We start from the raw sequence: 22,763 nt of genomic DNA, 5'->3' as shown, positions 1-22,763 counted from the left end.
ATTTGCAACTTGATCCGCACCAAAAAAAAAGCTACCATGGGGGGAAAGTATCGGAAGTGTCTATCGCTTCGTTCTGGTGACATCAGTCTTCCTTATTCAATTTTTTTTTATATCTAGCTGGAAACAGCGCCCACACATACTATAATATTCCAAGTTCAAGTTCATGTCATGTACTTTATAATGAATAAATCCCGCCTGCTTCTTGGCCAATATTCCCCAGAGAGCAAGTGCTATTATTGAGACGATGAAAAAAAAAAAAACTTTTTTTATGCGTGGTCATTAGGTTCTAGTGATCACTGTTGTTATTTTTCCTCCTACCGGCAGCTTATTAACTTCTACCTCCTTGGTTGCCGGATGTTATTGTCGGAGGGCGACCACTCCACCGAAATTGCGGTAATTCCCTCGGTTTCCTGAGCTGGTTCATGTCCGAAGGACAACACTAAGGAGGACGACAAGAACGAATGATGACGGAAGAATGACAGGCGAGCTTAGAAGTGCTGTCCTTCGTGCGCACAGTAGGGCATCAAACTGAACGACGTACCACCTATTAGGTCAACAGCCTTATTTAACTGTAAATGCGTCTGATTGGGAGCAGTTCATTTTACAGGTACGGCCATCGTCTGAATGAGCAATGACACACTATCGTACTTCCCGGTGATCTTCTCACAAATCATCCGAGAGGATTGCTTCACTTGAATGTGAACGCGGCTTTTCTTGTGCCAGAGAGAGAGAAAGGCGTTGGAGAAAAAGTCAACACGTCTCAGTTTCGAAGGGCACGAGCATCATTTTTTTTATTGTCGGTGATCACGTCATCCACACATCACACTTCAGTCAGCGGTTGAAGATCCTAGCCGTAGAATCCGTGGCCGTAGCCGCCGTATCCACCATATCCGCCGTATCCGCCGTAGCCGCCGTAGCCGCGGCCATATCCTCCGTAGCCACCATAGCCTCCGTAGCCGTAGTGTGCCCTCTGATTATCGTAATGGTGCGTGATACCATGGCTGTAGCCTCCATGTCCGTGACCGTATCCCCCGTAGTAGCCAGCGCTTGCCGTGGCAGCGACAACCAGGATGACCAACATGCACAGCTGGAAATAGAGTTACTGTAACATTAATTCAATTAATCCAGAAGTACCGCAGGCAGCCACTGTGGTCAAATAAAAGGCATGAGCGTTTTATTATGGCATTAGTAAACAGGTTATTTGAATAGTTGATGGAGAAATATAGAGAGCATTGAAATGACTTGCTGAAGTAGCAACAAGCAGGAGCCGTTTTGTTTAGCAGCAATGGCACAGTGACCCGGCAGTTATCTATGGTAAATAGAAAAATAATATTATAGAATTCTGTAGCAGTAGACTTTCGCTAGGAATTCTGGCTAGTGAATTCGCTGCCTTGTACGTCGTCTTTAGGCAGGAAAATAGGCACCAAATTATTTTGATCTGCAGCCAAGTTGAGCATCGTCTACTTATAACGAAAAGTGCCATTCACTCACCTGCCACTTGTTCCGCCCTAAAATACCTCGCTGGCACCAAAAAATCTCACGATTTACTGCTTACAGATGTGCAGCCGAAGAAATCAATTTTAGTCGCGATAATAGGGTTACAAAGTAAGCAGTAAGTCCTTTCGCGCATCCCTACGCGAGTCGCCATGTTCACCCGTATGCTGAACAGTGACGAACTTTCCTGAAAGCCGGCATTCGCCCGGAGGGGTTGCCGGCATGACTTTAAATTCTAGGTCCGCCTGCAGCCAATGACAACATCATCATCATCCTTACTGTTATTCTCCTCCACAGCCGGATCATCCAGTTTATCAAATATATATGGTTTATATGGTTCTACGTATGCGCACGCTACATCACTTGGCTCTATTCTATCTGAAGCTTCAGATATTATTTCCATAATGCAAACAAAATCAACCAAGACAGGAACCTAAGTAACTGGTGCACAAATTTGTTAGCAAGCCTTCTGCGCCGCTTTAGTGAACTCGGTACGATTTAGGCTACAACAAAAGAATCCAGCCATTGTTCTTATCTCCAATTGAAGGGTCTTGCCAATTTTGGGGATTTTCTTTCAAATAGCATGTACTTGTCGTTTCGTACCAACGTTGCAGAATAAGTTATGCATACGTTTGCATCCTTTTCGTCTAACATCGATAGATGGTATGAAAGCCTTCTCGAGTAAAGCAGAAATGCACTTTGCAGATGCTATTACATCATTTGCGTTCCTTGAACGCAGCACCGAATATTCTCTATACGAGTACAATAGATAAAAAATAGGAGGTGCGCGTGTTTTTGTTTTTTTCAGCCTTAACGCAACTTGGAAAATAATCGCATGTTGTAGATTGCAAAATATGGCTAGTTGAGCCGAACTACTCGAAGAAGTGGACACTGTTTGCAGAAGACGACAGGCATAACTGACAAATTACCAAAATCTCGCAAATTTCTTTCTGTAATGACTTGAGCGCGAATCTTCCTATCTGAGAATCGGTGATAGTTCTCTAGGCATGTACACTTCGAGATAACTTTGGAACTAGCGCCAGCTTTAGGAATAAGCGTCCTTATATTTGCGGTAAAATGCGCTTTTGTTTCACTTAGATTCTTTTTACAACAAAATGTCTAAGCAGGGCCATGTAAATTTAACTGGAAGGTCAATGCAGTTCGTCGCATTGTTTCGAATCGCATATCGGGAAACTGGTGTACGCCAGGAGACTATGGGGACATGCCTTGAGAACTTAGCGATAACTCGTAATTTACAATGACGTGAATAATTACGCACAAATTTTATTATTATTTAGTTGATCATACAGCACCATCTCGCGAATACCTTATCATGTTTTTAAAGTTGGGATTCCACATTGTAGGACGACTTCATTTTGTATTCCTGTCTGCGACATATATCAATATAACGAGCAGTATTACAGTCGCGTACACTAGACACCATTCAAGATCGTTACACATTTATGATTGCATTAGTTATTATTGTATTATAGAGAAACTACTTTTTACAACTTTTACTATTTTGTTATTACATAGCTAGGCATTGTATAGTTATTAAGCTTGCCTACGCTTTTATGGTGATGTTTGTGTTCTCTTTAGAATAATTTTCATTGACACGTTGCGATATTTTGGTTCACAGTTATAACATATTTTGTGTCAACACTCCCCTCTGTAATCTCTTTTAATTTTTATGGTATTTTAAATGAATAAAGAAATTATCCATTTCGATTTCTTGGGCTAATAATATCTATCTGTAACAGTAAACCCTATCAAGGAGTAGAATTTCAATATCAGGAAGAGACAACTAAATGAAATTCAACCGAAATTTAAAATATAGAAACGCCTGTTATTTATAAATGGTTATTGCTCGTGTGAGGGTGCTGCATGCTTTTAATAGTAATAACGATAAATTGTAACTAACATGCATGAGTAAAGCAGCCTATAAAGCTATAGACCCGGGAAAAAAAAGTAAACACATAAAATAGCTGAGATACGAATCCATTGGACCTGCCATTTTTTTCCGGCCAGACTCTACGCATGCTTGCAATTAGTGATGTCCTTTCTGAAGAGTTCAATAACGCCCTCACATACTCATTCAAGGGACACAAAAAAAAAATGCATCGCCTCTGTCCACACCGGCGCTGTTGCACGTCGCAAGGCCCAACTACAGTAACCGCTGACATCCCCACAGCTTCAACTGCAGCCGAAATATCCGTTGGTATCTCCCAGCAGCGTGATTGTCATATCCAACTCCAGGGGTGCAGTTCAATAACGTGCCCGTCCACTGTCTGGACCGCCAGCAGCGAATACTCACGAGAGCCTTCATAGTGAACTGCTGGGGTGTTGTGGCGAGCACTGTTCTTGCGACTGGCTGGTCGTCGGGCTTATATATACCGCCTCTGACAAACAAGTCATTCCAGTGACGGATTAAAGGTCAACCGGGGGCGGCTATAGCGTGGAGACACGTGGATGCCGAGCGCGTTCTACTTTCAAGCATTTCCAGTAGCGGAGCACTGGCCAGCGAAACGGTTCGTTTACCACGCATTTGCCGCCCTGTGAAAACGACAAAGAGAGAGAGAGAGAGAGAGAGAGAGAGAGAGAGAGAGAGAGAGAGAGAGAGAGGGAGAGGCTAGGCTTGTTGGAACGGAACAACTGGTGGGCCTTAAAAGTAACAGCTTCGTTAGTAGTCGAAGCAATAGCCATTTATTAAAATCTCGCAGCTGTAAATGCAAAAACTTTCAGAACATTAGCCTTAACAGCATCGACAACTTAAAGAAGTCTCGACGCTTTCAAAAGTAAGTATAATAATAAAAGCTTTGCCTGCGTCGTAACGTCATGACGGGAGGCATCGAACAATGGTTAAAGGACTTGCTCGACAAGCACTTATGTCCTCGAATTAAAGTATGTTTCTGACAATCAGGAAAATTTGCATGTTGTAGAGCACGTCGTGTGCGTAAGGAAAGAATTTGTCTTACACACTTGCCCACTACTTAAGCCAAGACATCTATTACTGATTACTGACGGCGGTGAAAGATATTGATAATCATGGAGATAACAAAGCGCGTATTTCCTTGCTACCCTGATCGAACAGGCAAGGGTGGACTGGTGTGAAAAGAACTCTTAATAAAGGGAAAATCAGACATCCACGCATTCGTAGCAATTGCTACAAAGGAAACCCATACGGGTTCCTCGAAAGAAAAGCCTCAGAGGTGAAGAAAAATTCGTCCCGGACTAGGACGGATTTTTCTTCAATTCTGAGACTTTTCTTTCGAGGAACCCGTATGGGTTTCCCTTGTAGCAATTGCTACGAACGGGTGGATGTCTGATTTTCCCTTTATTAATTACTTCTCTCCACCTTGCGGGTTTCCGCAGAACTACTACGTCGAAAAGAACTCTACATGCAAAACGCGCTTCTTTACACCGCAAGTTCCGGACAGCCTCAAGTACGTCATAGAAAGTTACTACCTTGGATAGAAAGTACAAAGGGTATATTTTGGTCATCATCATTCATTAAAACATTTATAGCACTGAAATAAGAAATGCTGTGCAGGTAAGACACGGATAAGCCACGTAGAATACACAGGGAGGCGTAACGTGCGAGATCATCCGGTGATTTGTGGTTCACCAGACCAATCCGTTGCACCACCCTTGCACTACTTTCCGGTGTTTCAAGTTATGCTACAACGAACTGAAACAAATGAAATATTATGAAAGTAATTTAGATTGCCCTATATATTTTATGTTGCTTTAATCTAGATCGCGCATTTTTTTGGTAAACAATTTGGCAAGCACGAAGTCATCATGTCATTCGCTTGTTCTCATGGAGCAAATTTGTCGCTATCCTAACGAGGGCTGCTGAATCAAAAGACTCAAGCACGCCATTTATGACTTTTTATGCAACAATGCAACAATAGCGGTGGTGCGAACACGTAACAAATTGTAAAATTCATATAAACTTCAACTTAACAGCAAACTACATAAATTGACAGATATTAACGTTTGCTAAATATTACCCCAAATCATGCACCATTGGCGTCATCAATCTTAGAAGATGTCTTGTTTTTCAAGGTAGTTGTTTTTCTTCTCTTTTCGTCTTTTCTTTAGCGCTGGCAGGTGTACTGCCTCTTCTGATGGCAGTTGCCCGCTAAATGTCTCTTCCTCTTCTGTGTGATTGTTTTTGTGACTGCAAATTAAGTAAATAAATAAATAAGTGCGCTGTGTAGGCAAATGAGGGCGCCTACATTCGAGGTAAGAGAAATGGCCTATCCCTACATTCATTCTCAGGTTAGGCACTCCAGCTTTCTCCCTTAGGCATTCAAGGCGCATCTGAAAAGAAAAAAGATCCGTTAAAACCTTGTTTCCTTATACATGGTGAAATCAACAAATTGATTTAGTAATCGATTACTTTATTTATGCGTTAAATAATTAATTCCTTCGCTGACTTAACTGTCCTAAGCTCCAGTTGTATTGGCTGCGAGATCATGCTATATAGGAGGGCTATGGATTTATTTTTACCCCTGGGGGTTCTTTATCATACAGCCGATGACCGGTATACGAGCATTTTTCTTATATTATATTGTTACCATCTGAATGAAGCCACCGTGTCTAAGATTTGAACACATCACCTCGTCCTTAGCCACAGCCCCTAAGAAAATAATGAGGTGCAGCTGTAAAGTAATATATGTTAGCCCGAACGTTTCGTTGAGGTTGCATCGGTCTCTAATACTGAATATGCCGATATATATCTCGCGACTATTGTGAGCGAAATTCCGGTGTCTGCGCTTTAAGAGATGTAATGTTCCGGTTTGGCGACTGCGGATGTCGCATATTCTATCAATGCAATCGGCAGCGGCCCCATTCCGATTGTCTGGAATTGAAAAGCAGACCGTGCAGCTGACACTTCCACACGTGTGAAGGAACTTATGCGATCAAAAAAAGTCCGATGAGGTACGCTGCTTTGTTACTGAATGTTCGGCTACGAGCCATTGTTGTAGCACTTTGACGGAAATACAAATAAATTGTTTTAAGCACAGTCGCTTTCTTAGTGTTGCCCATAACAGTGCTTGCTGGCTCGTGAGATTGTTTGTTGATGGTGCAATTCACGCGGGAAACGCTTTACCTTCCAGAGGGCACGCAATGCTCGCCTCCTTATTTCGCATCTCGTCTACATGTTGTAACACACGTCTGCATTAACTGACAACTGAACACTAAAAGAGGCGAACACTACTTTGTTTCGCGTACAATCTTTCTTGCTTTCATAGACGTATACACTTTTACCTCTTCTGGGACTGTTCAGCGTTCGCGGAGCTGCGCAGGTATGCACTGGAGGGCTTGGCCGTCCACACCGATTCAGAATCGATCGCTCCTGGAAACAACGAAGCCGTGAAGATAGCGCTTGCACCCCAGCGGTACGCCTACAAGACTGGGGTTCCCCATCATACATGAAGAGACTCTTGCTGCCGGAACCCCAGTGCCATCCCTCTACCTCCATTCTCTAGCCCATCTCCATTTTCCCCAGCGAGGCTGAGCCATCCTCTCCGAAATAAAACGCTCCATTCATTCATTGATTGACTTACAACCGATCGTGAAGAAAGAATGAAATCATAAGTCGTTCACGTTCGAGCAAATGGGGAATAGAACAGTCATACTCACTATGCATTAGGTTTGCCATGCACATGTGATTTTTAAAGCTTTAGGTTGCTGGGCTAATAGCCTCAACTGGATCAAATCATCTATTGAATTAAGAATTGTTATAACCTGATGTGATGAAGTTACTTTAATGTTAGTCCTTTTCATTATGTAAATTTATAAATTTTGTGTTTATCGGCAGTTTGCTTGGTTTTCTACAGAATAAACTTTTTCTTCGCTTTATAGCGTGTACCTTACAATGTCCACAGGAACATTCACGTAGAATATTCATAGGAATTGCCAAATAAGGGCATTGTATGCAGTAAACAATGCGGCGGCTCATACCTTTGTGATGGAGCACAGTTCTGGTATAGCACAGTACTATTTTAAGTACTGTGCTATACATATATGTGCAAGGAAATAGTTCCATGCCTTCGACGTGCTTTAGGTATCATGCATCCTTTCGATGGACAAAGACTCCCATGCATGTAAATCGCTGCTTGCGTCGAAAGCCCACTAGTGTTTCGATGGAGAACTATTTTGTTTTCCTAATAATGTATAGTGCTATCGATCACGCAAAAGATTAAGTACCGACCGTGGCGTGATCGTTGGTGGCAATGCTAGCGGTAGCCAAATTCCGTACGATGAATACATGGAATGAAATCGTCTTCTGCCCACTTTGTTTAATTCATTCGATTTTAAAAATTTTAGCAGTATGGACTTCGAAATGTCACCGAACATTCACAGGAGAAGAAGTGTGGCCCCGTGCAGATGCATGGCATGTGGAGCAGCACAGACGTCCTCGGAGAATTAAAAAGTTTCATTCAACGACAACACTACCCTAGAACATAACTTTGTCAAATTCATCCAAACCCTATAGAACATATCTGTTCACACAAGCATAGGCGTGGGATAAAAGAAGTGGTTTATTATACGATTACAACCCCACACTCATACATAAGGTATCTTCGATGAATGGGCTCAACCGTAGAAGCCGTGTCCGTAGCCGTGTCCGTATCCGCCGTATCCCCCATAGCCGTGTCCGTATCCTCCATAGCCGTAGTGTGCCCTCTGGTTGTCATAATGGTGGGTGATAGCATGGCTGTAGCCTCCGTGGCCATAGCCGTGGCCGTAGCCGCCGTAGTAGCCAGCGCACGCCGTGGCAACGGTAATCAGCACGACGAGGGTGCACAGCTGAAAAAAAGATAACGAAAACTTGCTTCTACCTTGCGCATCGACTTTAGCTCCACCGACATGCAGCCATGTTAAACTATCCTTGTCCTAATATATATATATATATATATATATATATATATATATATATATATATATATATATATATATATATATATTGGGCTCGTTTCATTGTGCTATCACTGATTGCATTTCATCTGTTTGAAAGGAAAATACGGCCTGCGTTAGAATATTGAAGCACTGAAGTAGCAGCCCTGTGGTTATTTATTAGTAGGGGCTGTGCAAATATTGGAAACTTTCGACTATAGATAGCGTATTGAATAATGTCCTATTAGACCCTGCCTTCGAACCGAACAGTCACTTTTCGTAATTGTGAATATTTCTCCACTTATTTTCGAGTATTTGAGTACGTCAACCACAGTCAAATAAACATATAATTGAGGCAAAATTACGGTAAATTTTCTTTCTGCATGCATGGTGTAGACATAAAAGATGAGAATTTGCGTAGGGCTGCAGGTTACGCTACTTAGGTAGCCATGCTTTCCAGGATGTAGAGCGATCATTCGCACTTTCTGAAGAACCCTGCGCATATATGCAGAAACTACTTGCTTGCTCCTACTGATTCATTTGTGCCTTTATAAATAAACGCTTCATTACGTACTATGTAATGACAAAAACTTGCCAACTTTAAGAATGTTGAGATGTGAGTATCGCTTTATTTAATTCTGATATGCTATTTATTTTATGAAGCAATTCGAAAAGTATTCGATATTCTAATCGATTTGCTTCTGGTATTACTCGATTCGTATTCGATTTGAAAGATTATTCTTCGAACGCGCCTGTTATTTAGTACTCATCATCCAGCCTCTTTCGACAGTGATGAGGCTATAAGAATATACCCCCAAATGGCTTAGGATGTCGTCACAACGTCATTTGCACTGCCAATATCCAATGACATCTGAGATTGAACGAGGTGTATCCAGTTCCCGAGTTTCGAATTCAATCCAGTGCGTCAATACCCCCCCCAGCCAACACTCACGACGGTCTTCATCGCGAACTGCTGCGGAGTTGCTGCGATCACTGTTTCTCGAGAGCTGTGCACGACGCTTATATACGAGCCGCTCCAAGCGAGTTATTCTAGTGAAGAATTGGAGGTCGACTTGAAGGTAACGTATCATGTTCCTGGCCTCCGGGCACGTTCCACTTTCCAAAGACGTAAGCTAGCGGAGTGCTGTGTGCGGTGAAACGGTTCGCTTAGCAACGCCTTCGCGCCACTGCGAAAACGGCTACGAAACGCAGCAATCATGAAAAACGACTATCGAATTACGCACACAAGGTAATTTCGGCTTTCACCTGCACATCAAGCAACGTAGTCTACTGCCTAGAATGTGCCACTTGTAGCAAACAATACATAGGTGAGACTGGACAACAAATTCATACAAGACTGAACGGTCACCGCGCGGACACAAAACACAATTTACCTAAAGCAGTAGCCAGCCACTTTAATGAACATGGTCGTATATTTGACAAAGCGAGGCTCTATATACTACAAACAAATTTCCGTTTACCTCGCGACAGGAAATATACGGGATCATATCTCGTACAAAAGTTTAATTGCCTACACCCAACGGGAATTAATTTGCAACGTAGCAACTCAGAATCTTTAAAAGCGTTAACTTAAATCTGAAATTCTCATATCATCAACCAAGACACAAAACCCATTATGCCACCAGCTAACCTTTATTCCTCACCTCACCTATTCCTCCATTTCAAAATTTTTTTCCTGCCTACTACTCAATTTAATGTACTCTTTCATGTTTTTACGTTTATATCAACTGTACGACCCCCTTTTCCCATGTACACCGGCACCCGCCCGCTTCTGCGCACGTCACCCTCCTATTTGTTATTCCGGTTTCGATTCCCCCCCCTCTCATTTCGTTTTTTTTCTTTTTTATTATATGTTTTTTGAAGCACCCTCACCAACACTTTCAGAAGTCCCAAACGTCAGTATACCCTTTTCGGCGCCTCAGCCCCACAGGGTATCGCCATTTCTGTATACCGCAGTAACGACTCCTACGTTGAGCTACAGGGGCTAACGTCCCTTGAAAGACCATGCCGCTGCTTTCCAGATGCGCCTTTCATTGCACGCCAGACTCTTTGCCGCCATCTTAACTACTTCAAAATTACTCGACGCATTGCTGCTATGCTACTCAAGTGACACTTTCAACTCGCGCTTTGTGTTACTCGCGCACTGACCGCCTGACCGGCTCTTCTAATGCCACAAAAACATGCCCCCAATGACACCTCTGGATGCTCCCTGACCTCTCGCTTCCCCAACGCCCTCCCATGCCCCCTTTCCTTTTTTGTTCTTTCTGCCCCCCTCCTTTTTTTCCTCTTGGTGTCCACCCCCCCCCCCCCCCCAGTATTTTCTCTCTCGTTTTCTTTCTTTTCTTTTCTCCCCGCCGTCCCGCTCTCCCACTCTTGTCCCCTCGTCCTGGGAACGACGCTCACAGACATCAGGCGACAGCGCTCATTACCGCTCAAGTCTCTCTCTTTATAACCAACCCCCACTGACGACAAACATACGTGATGTCACTGCACTAACCCTTTAAAGCTAACATGCCGAGGAAAACGAGGCCGCCTTTGACAGATAGGTCCTCCTTTCGAAACGTTGGCCAGCCTTTCTGAGGCCCCTTATCCCTGTTTACGAACTTTATACCACAGTGTGCTATTCCATTTGTCAGCCCCTTTCTTGATATTGTTGTACGAGTAACTCGCAGGTACCGAAAGTGTCAGCAACTGCTGGGTCTATGCTGCGAGTCGGACATGCAAAGTGTCTTTAACTGTAATTTATGATGTGAGTCGCATAACATGCAATCATAGAGTGTACAATGTCATCGTTGTATCCAAGATATACAAAACATCATGGACAAGCCGTAAGTGCGTCGATGACTGTTGACGAGACAATGCTTCCCGGTAGATGCCCGAGACATCTGCTCTATGTCAATACTTCTAGTAGTTAGTGATTATTGGAAAATTGCGTGTCATCAAATAACATTACGGCTGCAATACGGTGCGCATTGTTTTGATGCCCATGAGCTTGGGAACGATGTAATTGGTTTGGAATGGTAATGGGAAAAGGAGGGAAGGGTCGGTGGGGTATAAAAGTTCGCCTGCGTCCGACATGTATATCATGAACTTTCAAGAAAGCACATACGGGATTTCATCGAAAATGACAAATTCTGAGGTAGGAGAGAGAGAGAGCGATCGTTTCGACGTCTATATTTACGGAAGAACTTTCACGAAAGTGACCGTGTATGGTCATCATAAACAGGTGAAGTACCAAGCAAGACTGCTGTGATGTGTAAAAACGTACAACTCATGTGCGAAGACAGTGTTCGGGGCACACTTGAAGCGTTTCTACTTGGAGTTGAAACAGCGAGAGACATGGCGTGCGTATTCCTCTAAACCTTAATACCACGTATACCATAGCTCTGCATCCAGCTTTAATCAAAAGTGCTTTATTGCTATCATCTGTCATAACTGAATTCATAGCATCCGACCTAGTCAACATAGACAACTGTCATGTTCCTGACTTGCGTGAACGTGGTCGGCGTCTTAAGAAATACCTTTTGCCTGACATGAATAAAATGTACTTATAGTTAGGAATCATGATACGATAACTAAGCACTCAAGGCAAGCATGCAGAAGGTGCCGGGAGGAATGGAAACGGTGCGACATTAGCGTCCTCCATCTACGACGCACAAACATTTAGAAACGGAAGTTCGAGACGTGTGTATAAAATAGTGCTTCATGGCAGACACATGTAAATAACGCAGCACATCACTGCCATATTATGACATCCAGGGTATTTCTATATTAGTGTATAAGGAGCAAAGAATACGTTGGTTAAATCAACTGGGCCCGTATTCATAAAAAGAAAGCACTGAGGCTACAAAACCGTTCGTAAGAGCAAATCTCAGCCAATCGTGATGTCGCTTGTACAATTGTTAGCGAAGGCTTCCGGCCAATGGCAAACAGCCCTTACAAACAATATGCCCTGCGAATTCGGCATGACGCCCACCTGGTGAGAGACAAAGGAACCTCCATGCGTCGTTAGGTTATTAAGTCGAATCGGCGGAATAAATACGTGAAGCGGGTAGCAAAATGCTAACACGAATTTTACGGGACCTTATCGGTGGGACACCTTGGGCACACTTCCATGTCCCACGCACTCAATTCTGTGATTGTCCGCGTCCTAAAAAGGTATAAATCAACAACGCTAATTAAATAAAGTCTGATTTTTGAAGTTTACGCTGTATATATATATCTTTTTAGTATGTGGACTAGTAAGATGCCATCCGTTGGGGTAAGCGACTTTCGCGTTACCATTGTTGGTTCAATTTAAACCTTGGCAAGCACATTCGTAAAAGAAAGAAAGAAAGAAAGAAGTCACCAGATATAACCTATAAGCGTTCGTTGTATGTCCCTTGGATGCTAGCTACGGAACCATTATAGTCGCATATAGCCACTCTATAAAAGTTTTTTTTTTTTTCATATGCAAACTGCTGTAGTTTTGGATAGTCGACAACTCAGGAGGAGTGCTGTGTCACTTTCTCTGTCTTAATTTTTGACTTGTACTGGTTACATGTTTATTGATCCGTCCGGAAAGCTGCGCTCTAGGGGTGTCAATCGAGGAGCGCTTTTTTGTATTTTTATGCATGCCAATTAACGCAATGCAGGGACAATGTCATAGACTTACTGCTTCTTTTCTTATTGTCATACAGAGAGAGAGAAAATAATGCAGAGAAAGGCAGGGAGGTTAACCAGAGATAGTTCCGGTTGGCTACCCTGCGCAGGGGGAAGGGTTAAGGGGGATAGAAAGAGAAGCAGAGTGGAAGGGGGAGATAGAAAGAAAGGGAGACAAGCACGAACAAAGCGCGTACACTACAGAGCGGTAGGGGGCGTCATTCTTAGAGTCTGTCGTGAAGCCCCGTGGACCGCAAGAACCTTAGTAGCGCGAGTAATGCCTTCAACGCGGATGTTCTTTCGGAGCATTGGCCTAAAGCTTTCAGTTCTGAAAGTGGACTATTGTCCAACTGGTTCAGTACTCTGCACACCACTTCTGTCTCAGCACTGTACCGCGGGCAGACACAGATAGCATTGCTATGCCGTTTATATCGTTGCTATTCGCGCGTGGGAATTCACTGTGTTTCCCAGCTACAACGACAATTCCGCGCGCAGTAATGTCCTTTCACCAATTTTGGACAAACCGCCCCAATTACTAGGCGATCCCCCACGATGGGTATGTGCCACTTGTGCAGATGAACAACAACAACGACAGAGAAACCAAGCTGGTAAAAATTAAGCCGATGAGGGTCACAACGACGTCTCTCATTGGTCAGCGATCCGGCTATTAATGTAGTTGACGAACCTTGAACGCAGGCATTTCAGCGCAATAACTTTCAGTCTGCGTAACGTGTAGTAGTGTTGGCTACAGTGCCCATCATCTTGCGTATTTTTATGTTTCTCTGCTGCTTTAATTTCGTATGCTCATGAGTTCGAGCTCAATGAATGTGTTATGCAGCCAGCGTGTAATAAAATAGGATATTGGCACCGCACCTTAGGTCTCTGCAAGAACGTTCAAGACTGCGTTCAATTTGAGCTGCCGCATATCCCTTTCACGGACTTGCATTGCTACCCAGTGCTTCCGTATAAAACTGGATTTATGGCGCTCCTCACTGCCTAATTTAGAAGAGCGGCTTCTTTGCGAACCGCTGGTCTCACTCGGACTGCAACGGTGCGGAGTCCGCTCTTGATGAGAACCAGAGAAAGGGTGACCGAGCTGATCGTTCAGCCTATCGCCAGAGCAGTCGGAGGCCCGGAAGAGGAAACACGTCAGCACTTCTTGTGTTGTAAGCAAGCGAGGCGAGCATGCTCGGAGCCACCACCGCGGCAGGCGCCACGCTAACAACGGAAGCTGCAGAAGCCACGTGACCGGAACTGCGCCAGATCTCGGTCGCCTTCCCATGCTCTGGGTCTGTATCGCGGCGCTCTCAAAGAACCGGCCGAATGTGTTCCGAGGGCTCGAAAACGACAAGTTGAATGCACCAATAGAAAATAGTGATCGGTTGACTCTGTATTGGCTTTCTGTGAACAATACTGTGACATAACTGTGACAAAGAAGCCAAGAAGGAGTGAATTTCTGTTCTCACTACTGAAAAGTTGCTGGAACGGTAACCGCAGAGATTCCCTGAAAAAAAAAAAATTTTTATGTCTGGCTTATGCTGAAGAAAAAGAAGTTTCTTCATTCTAACAGAACTGGTCATTATCGGATAAGTTGAAACTTTTCTCATAGATACCGCGTGCGAATAGCTTTTTTTATTGCTATCCTCAATTAACATTTCTGTACGGCTTCATAGCCCACTAGGCATACAGTTCTCATATAGGTGAGCCAATCAGTACTCATTTCTTTAAAAAAAGAAGCATACTACTCCTCGCCGGAACAGTCACACCGCTCAAGCGCAGACTTCATGGGGATTTATGGCGCAAGGGCTAGAATCGATGTGGAATTTGTCGCGTGGCGTCAGCTGTCTTGGCGCTTAGAACATGTTCGGTGTAGAGTGGTTATCGGGTATAGTTGAATGCTTTGTTGTGTACAATCGCATAACAGCACCTGACTCTTTTGGACTCCCTGAAAACTGCATTGAGGGAGTTAAATGTTATTCCCCTAAAGGAGTCAAGTATGTGACAAACTATTTTCTGTGACATGACTGGAAAACCCATTAACTGAATGATTTAGTAAAACTACAGAAAAAAAATGAGAAATAGAAAAATGCAACAGGGACATGTCGCGAAAACTGCCATGTTTTCTTGCAAAATTGTTTACCGTGTGCGTCTGCGTAGGATCAGCTTCGGCATCATATGGCTGAAACTATAGGCCGCATAAGCTGCAATTAAAAGGGGACATACAAATTATTGATTTACTTTAGCGCTAAAGAAAATTTTATTTTCGCGTTTTACATGCCATCACCACGATCTGATTATGAAACACTCCGAAGTGGTTGACTCCGGATCAGTTTCATTCAGCTGGGATTCTGTAATGTTCCCCTACATTTAAGCACATTAGCGTTCTTGCATTTCGCCTCCATAAGTACCACCATGGTCGGAATCGAACCCACGACCTCGAGCACAGCAGCGCTACGACATAGCCACTTAGCACTGGGTGGGCATAGCTTTTACTATTCTTTATCGATGTCGATAACATAATGCTAGAAAAAAAAAACAAGCGATTACTAACAAGCAATGCTTACCACTCAATGTACCGCAGGCGATTGTTCTTATTTAGGGAGTGATGGCTGCGGACAGAATATCGTAAACAATATGGTGATTGATGAACCGTAGACAAAAGCTTTGTCCATCGCATCGTTTTTACTGTAAATAGCCTATTTAACTGAAACGAGTCAAGTGAAACTCGCTGGTGCCTCCTTCAAGCGGAGGAATTCGCGATGAGCTGGGCAAGACTACCTGCCCGCTGCGCAGGTTTGGTACAAGCTCGCCTAACCTGAGTGAGCTCTCAAAGTAGCCAACCTAACTTTAACAAGCTGAGTCACAAGGATGCAGCATGGCGGAATTCACGCGGGAAACGCTTTATTTTCAGAGGACACGTAACGCTTGCTTCCGTTTGTAACATCTCGCATCGTATCCTAATAAACCCCAAACCGGAAAAATTAAAGTGGCGAATACCTCTTCGCTCCACCTAGCATTCCTGTGTTTTTCGTATAGGCACGTACGCTTTTCCCTCTTCTGGAACTACCCGCATTCGCTGAGCAGCGCAGGTCGGTACTAAAAGACCTGATCGTGAACTCCGATGAAGAATGGATCGCTCCCAGAAACAACGAAGGCTCGAAGATAGCGCTAGTGCCCTAGTGGTAAATGACTTGGGTTCTCCATCATACATGATGGGACCTTCGTTGGCAGGACCACAGTGCTATCCCTCCACTTCCATTCTCCAACCCATCTCCCCTTTCCTTTGTGAGGCCAGTGGCCATGCTTTCTAAAACTCATTCATGCATTCATTCCATCATTCACTCATTTTCTCATTCATAATGCGCGCAAACAGGGGGATAATGTACAACGCCGCATCAGGACATCGGGGTGAAAATGAAATTGTGAAGCTGTCCATGCATATACGAGTAAAAAAGAGTAAAACAGTTATATTCACTAAGCATTAGCGTTACCACGCAGAACATGCAGAACCGTGCTGGTTGCTAGGCTTATAGCCTCAACTGCATCAATATGTCTATTGACGTCGCATCCGACATTGAAGCCATATGGCTCATCTGTCGCGCTCCCCCCGTAACAGTTCTGCTTGGCGTTTGCTACAGGCCCCCCCCAGACTAATCCAGACTTCCCACGTCATCTGAACAACATCCTTCATAAACTTGTTCTCACATATCCAGATGCCCGTATTCTTCTTTTTGGTGATTTTAATTACCCGGATATTGATTGGCAGAACATAGCTAGTTCCACAATAACGTGTCATGCAGAGGCGAAGAACTTCATCGATGTCTGTTTAAATTTTAACCTCACTCAATTAATTTCCCAACCAACCCGTGTCTCACGAGAATCAGCAAACACGCTCGACCTGATACTAACAAGCAGCCCCGAGAATGTATCATCCATCAGCTGTGGCGTAGCCAGAAATTTCGTTCGTGGGGGGCTCACTTTGCAGCTCGGCCTCCTCCTTATAAAATTAGTCGAGGGATATACATATATATATATATATATATATATATATATATATATATATATATATATATATATATATATATATATATATATATATCTGTCATTCAACAACCTTGTTTACATTTTCGTACATATGCAACGACCAGGGGAAAATCTCAATGACGCTGTCCTTTGTTAAAATGTATTGCGCAGGAGCAGCTGTCACCGCTCGTGTATTGCGAGCACATGTAAAAAAGCAGCAGTTCTGCAAAATAAACGAGGGCGAGTCAAATGAAAGTGAGCCAATGCGAATATATGGTAAACGGGGTACTTTATTTAAAAGTAGTCACCATGAGTATTTAGACACTTGTCCTACTAACGTGTCGCGTAATTCCCGTCTCATAAAACTCCTTGGATTGCTGCCTCAAAAATCTGTAAGTGACTACACCTCATCTTCCGACACGAATCTGGTTCCCTTGAGCAGTTTTTTCAAATTTTACCAAATGTGGAAGACGCAAGGCAACAGGTCTGGGCTGCATGAGGAATGTTGCAACGTTTCCCACTCGAATTTTGCCAGTTTCGTATTAACCACATCAGCGACGTAGGAACGGGCAATGTTGTGAAGCAAGATGTTTCCAATGCTCAATTTTCCACGTCGTTTGTTCTTGATTGCGACACGCAGCCGATCCGACCTTTCACAATATCTGAAATGATTTAGAGTCTCTCCAGGTTTAGAAAATTCGATCAATAATGGCCCCTAACGACCTAAAAAGAAGTCAACACTTTTCCGGCAGAAATGACGGCCTTTGTTTTCCTTGGGAGGGGTGAATTCAAATGCTTCCACTGTAAGCTTTGCAGTAGTGTTTCAGGCTAGTAGTAGCGGCACCATGAGTCATCCCCGGTCACAATTGCAGACAAAATGTCGTCACCCTCATCTGGGGTTCTTTGACGTGCACTTAACTCTAAGTACACGGGTGTTTTCGCATTTCGCCTCCACCGAAATGCAGCCGCCGTGACCGGGATACGATCCCGCGACCTCCGTGCTCAGCAGCCCAACACCATAGCCACTGAGCAACCATGGCCTTTTTAATTGTGTTGGGGATGATTGCACGGTGGCTTTGACCCGGCCATGGATAGTCTTTGTAACTTTCATGTCCTTCTTTGAACAGTTTGCTACAATGCTTCACAGTGGCCAATGAAACGCAATGTTCAACGCATACGGCAGCCATATGGTGAATAATTTCTTTTTGGGAAACATCTTCACTTGTCAAAAACCTCACGACACCAAGCTGTTCTACTTTTGGAGTGTCCATTATGTCACGTAACCTTGTTCAACCCAGTGTATGAGAACATTAAAGAACATTTAACCTCACCTCTGCATGTCACTTGTAAATGAGATGCGTATGTGCTACGCGCATGCCTCGAAAATAATGAACCGAACCATTATTGCGCGGGGCGGCTTGTCTCACTTTCATTTGACTCGCCTTCGTACATTAGAAATTCGAAGATACAATGGAATATACAAATGTGAAGAGACAGCGTGATACAGGGCAAAAATTGGCAATGGAAACAAAGTTCACTGCGCATATACGGAAAACCTCGCAACAAGATGTTTAAATATGCGTATAAGTCTCCAATAAATCTACGTACCTAAGAAAAAATCACTAAATATAATGCGTCAAACAAGGCAAATAAACAGGTTGCGCAACCACAGATTCACAGATCACAGCACCCCCTCCCCCTCCCTCCACTCCCAAAATGTATCGCGTGCGGCAGAAGGCGGCGCGCTTCCTCCCCGCTTTTCTCCCTTGCGCACACAAGCGAACGCGTTGCAATCCGTCGAGTCCCCGCAGTGCTGGCGGCGAGCGACTATGCATTGTTTCTTTTTCTCGTCTGCTAGCCAGAAAGCGTCCAAAACTCTGCCAGGTGAAATTGCAGTCGGCCAGAGAAAAACGTACTTCATTAAAACTTCTTTCTGGGCGAGTTGGTGCATACTTGGCATAAAAATTGTAACAGCGCAAACACATGCAACCACTAAGTAGCAAAGACGAGACACAAGCGCTGTGACACAAGCGCTTATGTCTCGTCTTTGCTACTTTGTGGTTGCATGTGTTTGCGCTGTTACAATTTTTATGTCAAGAGAAAAACGAACGCGCATCCAAGTGCGCTGCGCGGTTGTCGATGCAGCACGAGAAAAACGCATGCGCTCTGGCTGGATCGGCAGCCCGCGGGTTGCGAGAACAAAAAAAAACAAAAAGTTGAGAAAGAGGCCTAATGTATCCTCGCGAATAAAAGTTTAGGTAGAAAAATCAATAAGAACTTAGTTAGAATGGTGGCTTTAATGTCTTGACATGGATGCTTTGGCGCAGGTGAAAAAAAATTCATATTCTTTTCTGTGACCTGATGGCACAAATGAACCACCACAACGCTTTGTCTCATCGGACCTCGCTGCGTGCTTTGTCAACTTGTATCCCGATGTACGACTTTAGAAAGGTCGATGCACCTTTGGCGTCAAATGTTTACAACAGCATTAAACCCACAAAGTTCCGGAATCGAACATCTAAAGCACGACTTTGGAAATGTCAATGCACCTTTCGCATCAAAATGTTATTGGAACTTTATACCCACAAAGTTTCAGAATTGAAATCCAAGCGCTCCGTAGATTCCGCGGCCTCCACGAGATGCCGAGACGAGCCCGCTCGCCATCAAAACGCCCTTGAAATTTTGTGCTCGGTGGGGCTCCTTGCGTTACGATATGTGACTCCCCATGCATCGGCGTTTCCGCGAAATCCAGCCCGATTTCTCAATGTTCGCGCTAAAATGTCTTTTCGAGCGTGAATTCAGGACGTTCTAGACAAAATCGAACATGATTTCCGGCGCCGAGAGTTGTTTTTGTCGGCGGCGCATGACAGCACGAAAAAATTTCGGGGGGGGGCTCAAGCCCCATAAGCCCCCCCCCCCCCCCCCTGGCTACGCCCCTGTCCATCAGTTACCTGCCTGAAATCAGCGATCACAAAGTCATGCATGCTTTATTCTCATTTACCTCGACTCAAAAACAGACATCCGATAAAACGATACAACTCTACGATAAGGGTAACTATAATGCAATAACTGAAGAACTTAACACCTTTTTTCCTGAATACGTATCCGCATTTCACACTCGCTCAATTCATGAAAACTGGCTGATATTCAAGAACAAATTCAATCATCTCACTAATATGTTCGTACCAAGGATTACCTTTCATACTAATCGCAATAAACCATGGTTTACCCAGCACTTAAAACGACTCGAAAATAAAAAGAAACGACTGTTTCGTACCGCCAAACGAAACGACACGCCTGCTGCATGGGGGAAATACTTCGAAGCCGAAAAATCATACCTACTTTCTGTTCGTAACGCCAAGTACTCATTTTATCACAATGACTTACCAAACTTACTTATAAGAAACCCCAAGCAATTCTTGCAAGTTTTAAACCCAACACATCCTCCCGATATCAAACTGACGAATTATTCACAAGAAGCGGTGACTGACCATGACTGCGCAGAAATATTTAACCATGCATTCACATCTGTGTTCACCACCGAACTCGACGCACCTTCACGATTACCACCCTTTAACTTAGAAACCCCCATGCCGGCAGTCACGTTCGTCGAAGAAGGCATTTCATCCATAATTCATAATATGAAACTTTCATCATCAGCTGGTATGGACCTGATTAATTCAAAACTATTGAAAAATGTGGAATCAATTTGTGCATCATATTTATGTCTCATTTTCTCACAATCACTCTCCTCAGGAATTTCGCCTCTTGATTGGAAAACGGGGAAGGTCGTTCCAGTCTACAAATCAGGTAACAGAGACTCGCCCTTGAATTACCGCCCCATTTCATTGACTAGTGTGCCTTGTAAAATCATGGAACATGTCATCTACTCACAAATCGTAAACTTCTTGGACCGAAACCATTTTTTCACCCTTCACAACATGGGTTTCGTAAGGGCCTCTCTTGCGAAACCCAACTAGCGCTTTTCCTTCACAACTTGCACACTAATCTAGACCGTAATATGCAGACCGACACCATCTTTCTTGATTTCACTAAAGCTTTTGACAAGGTTCCCCACCGCCGGCTATTACTAAAACTCTCAAAGCTGAACCTACCCCCTAATATTCTCAAATGGTTTGAAGAATTCCTAACTAACCGCTCTCAGTGAGTCTATCTTAACGGCCATCTGTCTACATCTCTCCCGGTTACTTCAGGCGTCCCACAAGGTTCTGTCCTCGGTCCCCTCCTATTCTTAACATATATTTACGACTTGCCCCTGCATGTTTCCTGTAGTATTCGAATTTTCGCAGATGATTGTGTTATTTACCGCACCATTAATAACTGTCACGATCAATACACTCTTCAGACAGAGCTTAACAACGTACTAAATTGGTGTAATAACTGGCTAATGTCCCTCAATCCTAGTAAATGTAAACTCATGTCCTTCACTCGTCGTCGCAATCCATATCTCTTTCATTATTTAATTTCTAACACACAGATTGAGCAAGTACAATCATATAAATATCTAGGAGTCACCCTCTCTTCTAATCTATCATGGCAGGTTCATGTCGGTAACATCATTTCAGCATCAAACAAAACACTCGGTTTTCTAAAACGTCACCTTCGTCTTGCCCCACCACATGTTAAATTGCTCGCGTATAAATCACTTATAAGACCCAAATTAGAATATGCATCCCCCATCTGGAGCCCACATCAAGCATATCTAATCACCGCATTGGAAGCTGTGCAGAATCGTGCTGCCCGATTCATTCATTCCTCACACTCATATGACGTCAGTGTTTCATCCTTGAAAGCTACATCCGGACTGTCACCCCTCTCTTTTCGTCGTCGCATTGCTAGCCTCACCCTTTATCACAAATTCTTTTATTCTCCTCTCAATCAAGCACCGTATATCGCCGCCGCATCACGCATATCTCACCGCACCAGTTATCCCCTTCAAGTTGCCCGCCCACTATCACGTACTACTATGTTTTCAGCTTCGTTATTTCTTCGAGCAGCCACGCACTGGAACGGCCTACCCCATGACATCGTCGCCATCGCTTCAACACCTGCTTTTCAAGAACGCGTAACAGATCACCTTCAATGTTAAATCACCATCGCTGTTTGTCTTCCTCACTACAAATGTAATCCCACCCCTTATGTAACACCCCCTGAAATGGGGGCCCTTAAGGAATAAAACTGAACTGAACTGAACTGAATAAGAAATTCTTGTAACCCAACGTGATGAAGTTACTTTATTGTTGCATCTTTTTCCTACTTTGTTAATTTATAAACCTTTTGTTTTTATTGACAGTCTCCGTGGTTTTCTAAATAATAACTTTTTTCTTCGCTTCATAGCGTGTAGCTTAAAATCTTCATGAGCAGTGCAAAGAATGACAGTGTACGTAGTAAAAAATGCAGCTGCACATACCTTTGCGATGAAGCCCTGTTCTAGTATAACACAATCCCATTTTGATTTAGCCATCAGTAAATAGCTGTTCTGTGTAATATCACTGGCCACAGGAAAAAAGTTCTACCCCTTCGACGTGCTTTACTTATCATGCATCCTTTCGATGGACAAAGAGTTCCATGTATGTGACTCATTGCTTGTGCCGACAGCATACGCAGTGTTGCAATAGAGAACTATTTTGCTTTCCTGATACGTATAGTGCGAT

At 43.7% G+C, this 22,763-nt stretch overlaps 1 protein-coding gene across 1 annotated transcript in view; it reads right to left on the bottom strand.

Annotated features, from left to right (window-relative positions):
* Positions 1 to 782: 782 nt before the first annotated feature.
* Positions 783 to 22,763, bottom strand: part of LOC126519010 (uncharacterized) — a 43,186-nt gene continuing 21,205 nt past the window's right edge. The window contains exons 2-5 of the mRNA XM_050168619.3: positions 8,109 to 8,316; positions 6,772 to 6,859; positions 3,809 to 3,893; positions 783 to 1,087 (exon numbers count right to left, since the gene is read on the bottom strand). Coding sequence (XP_050024576.2) covers positions 848 to 1,087; positions 3,809 to 3,893; positions 6,772 to 6,859; positions 8,109 to 8,316 — 621 coding nt within the window. The 3' untranslated portion in view covers positions 783 to 847. The remainder of the gene's footprint in view (positions 1,088 to 3,808; positions 3,894 to 6,771; positions 6,860 to 8,108; positions 8,317 to 22,763) is intronic.

This window comes from Dermacentor andersoni, chromosome 10, assembly GCF_023375885.2.
Source record: "Dermacentor andersoni chromosome 10, qqDerAnde1_hic_scaffold, whole genome shotgun sequence".
Lineage (NCBI taxonomy): Eukaryota > Metazoa > Arthropoda > Arachnida > Ixodida > Ixodidae > Dermacentor > Dermacentor andersoni.
The sequence above is the reverse complement of the archived record's forward strand: the minus strand, read 5'-3'. Positions and strand labels throughout refer to the sequence as shown.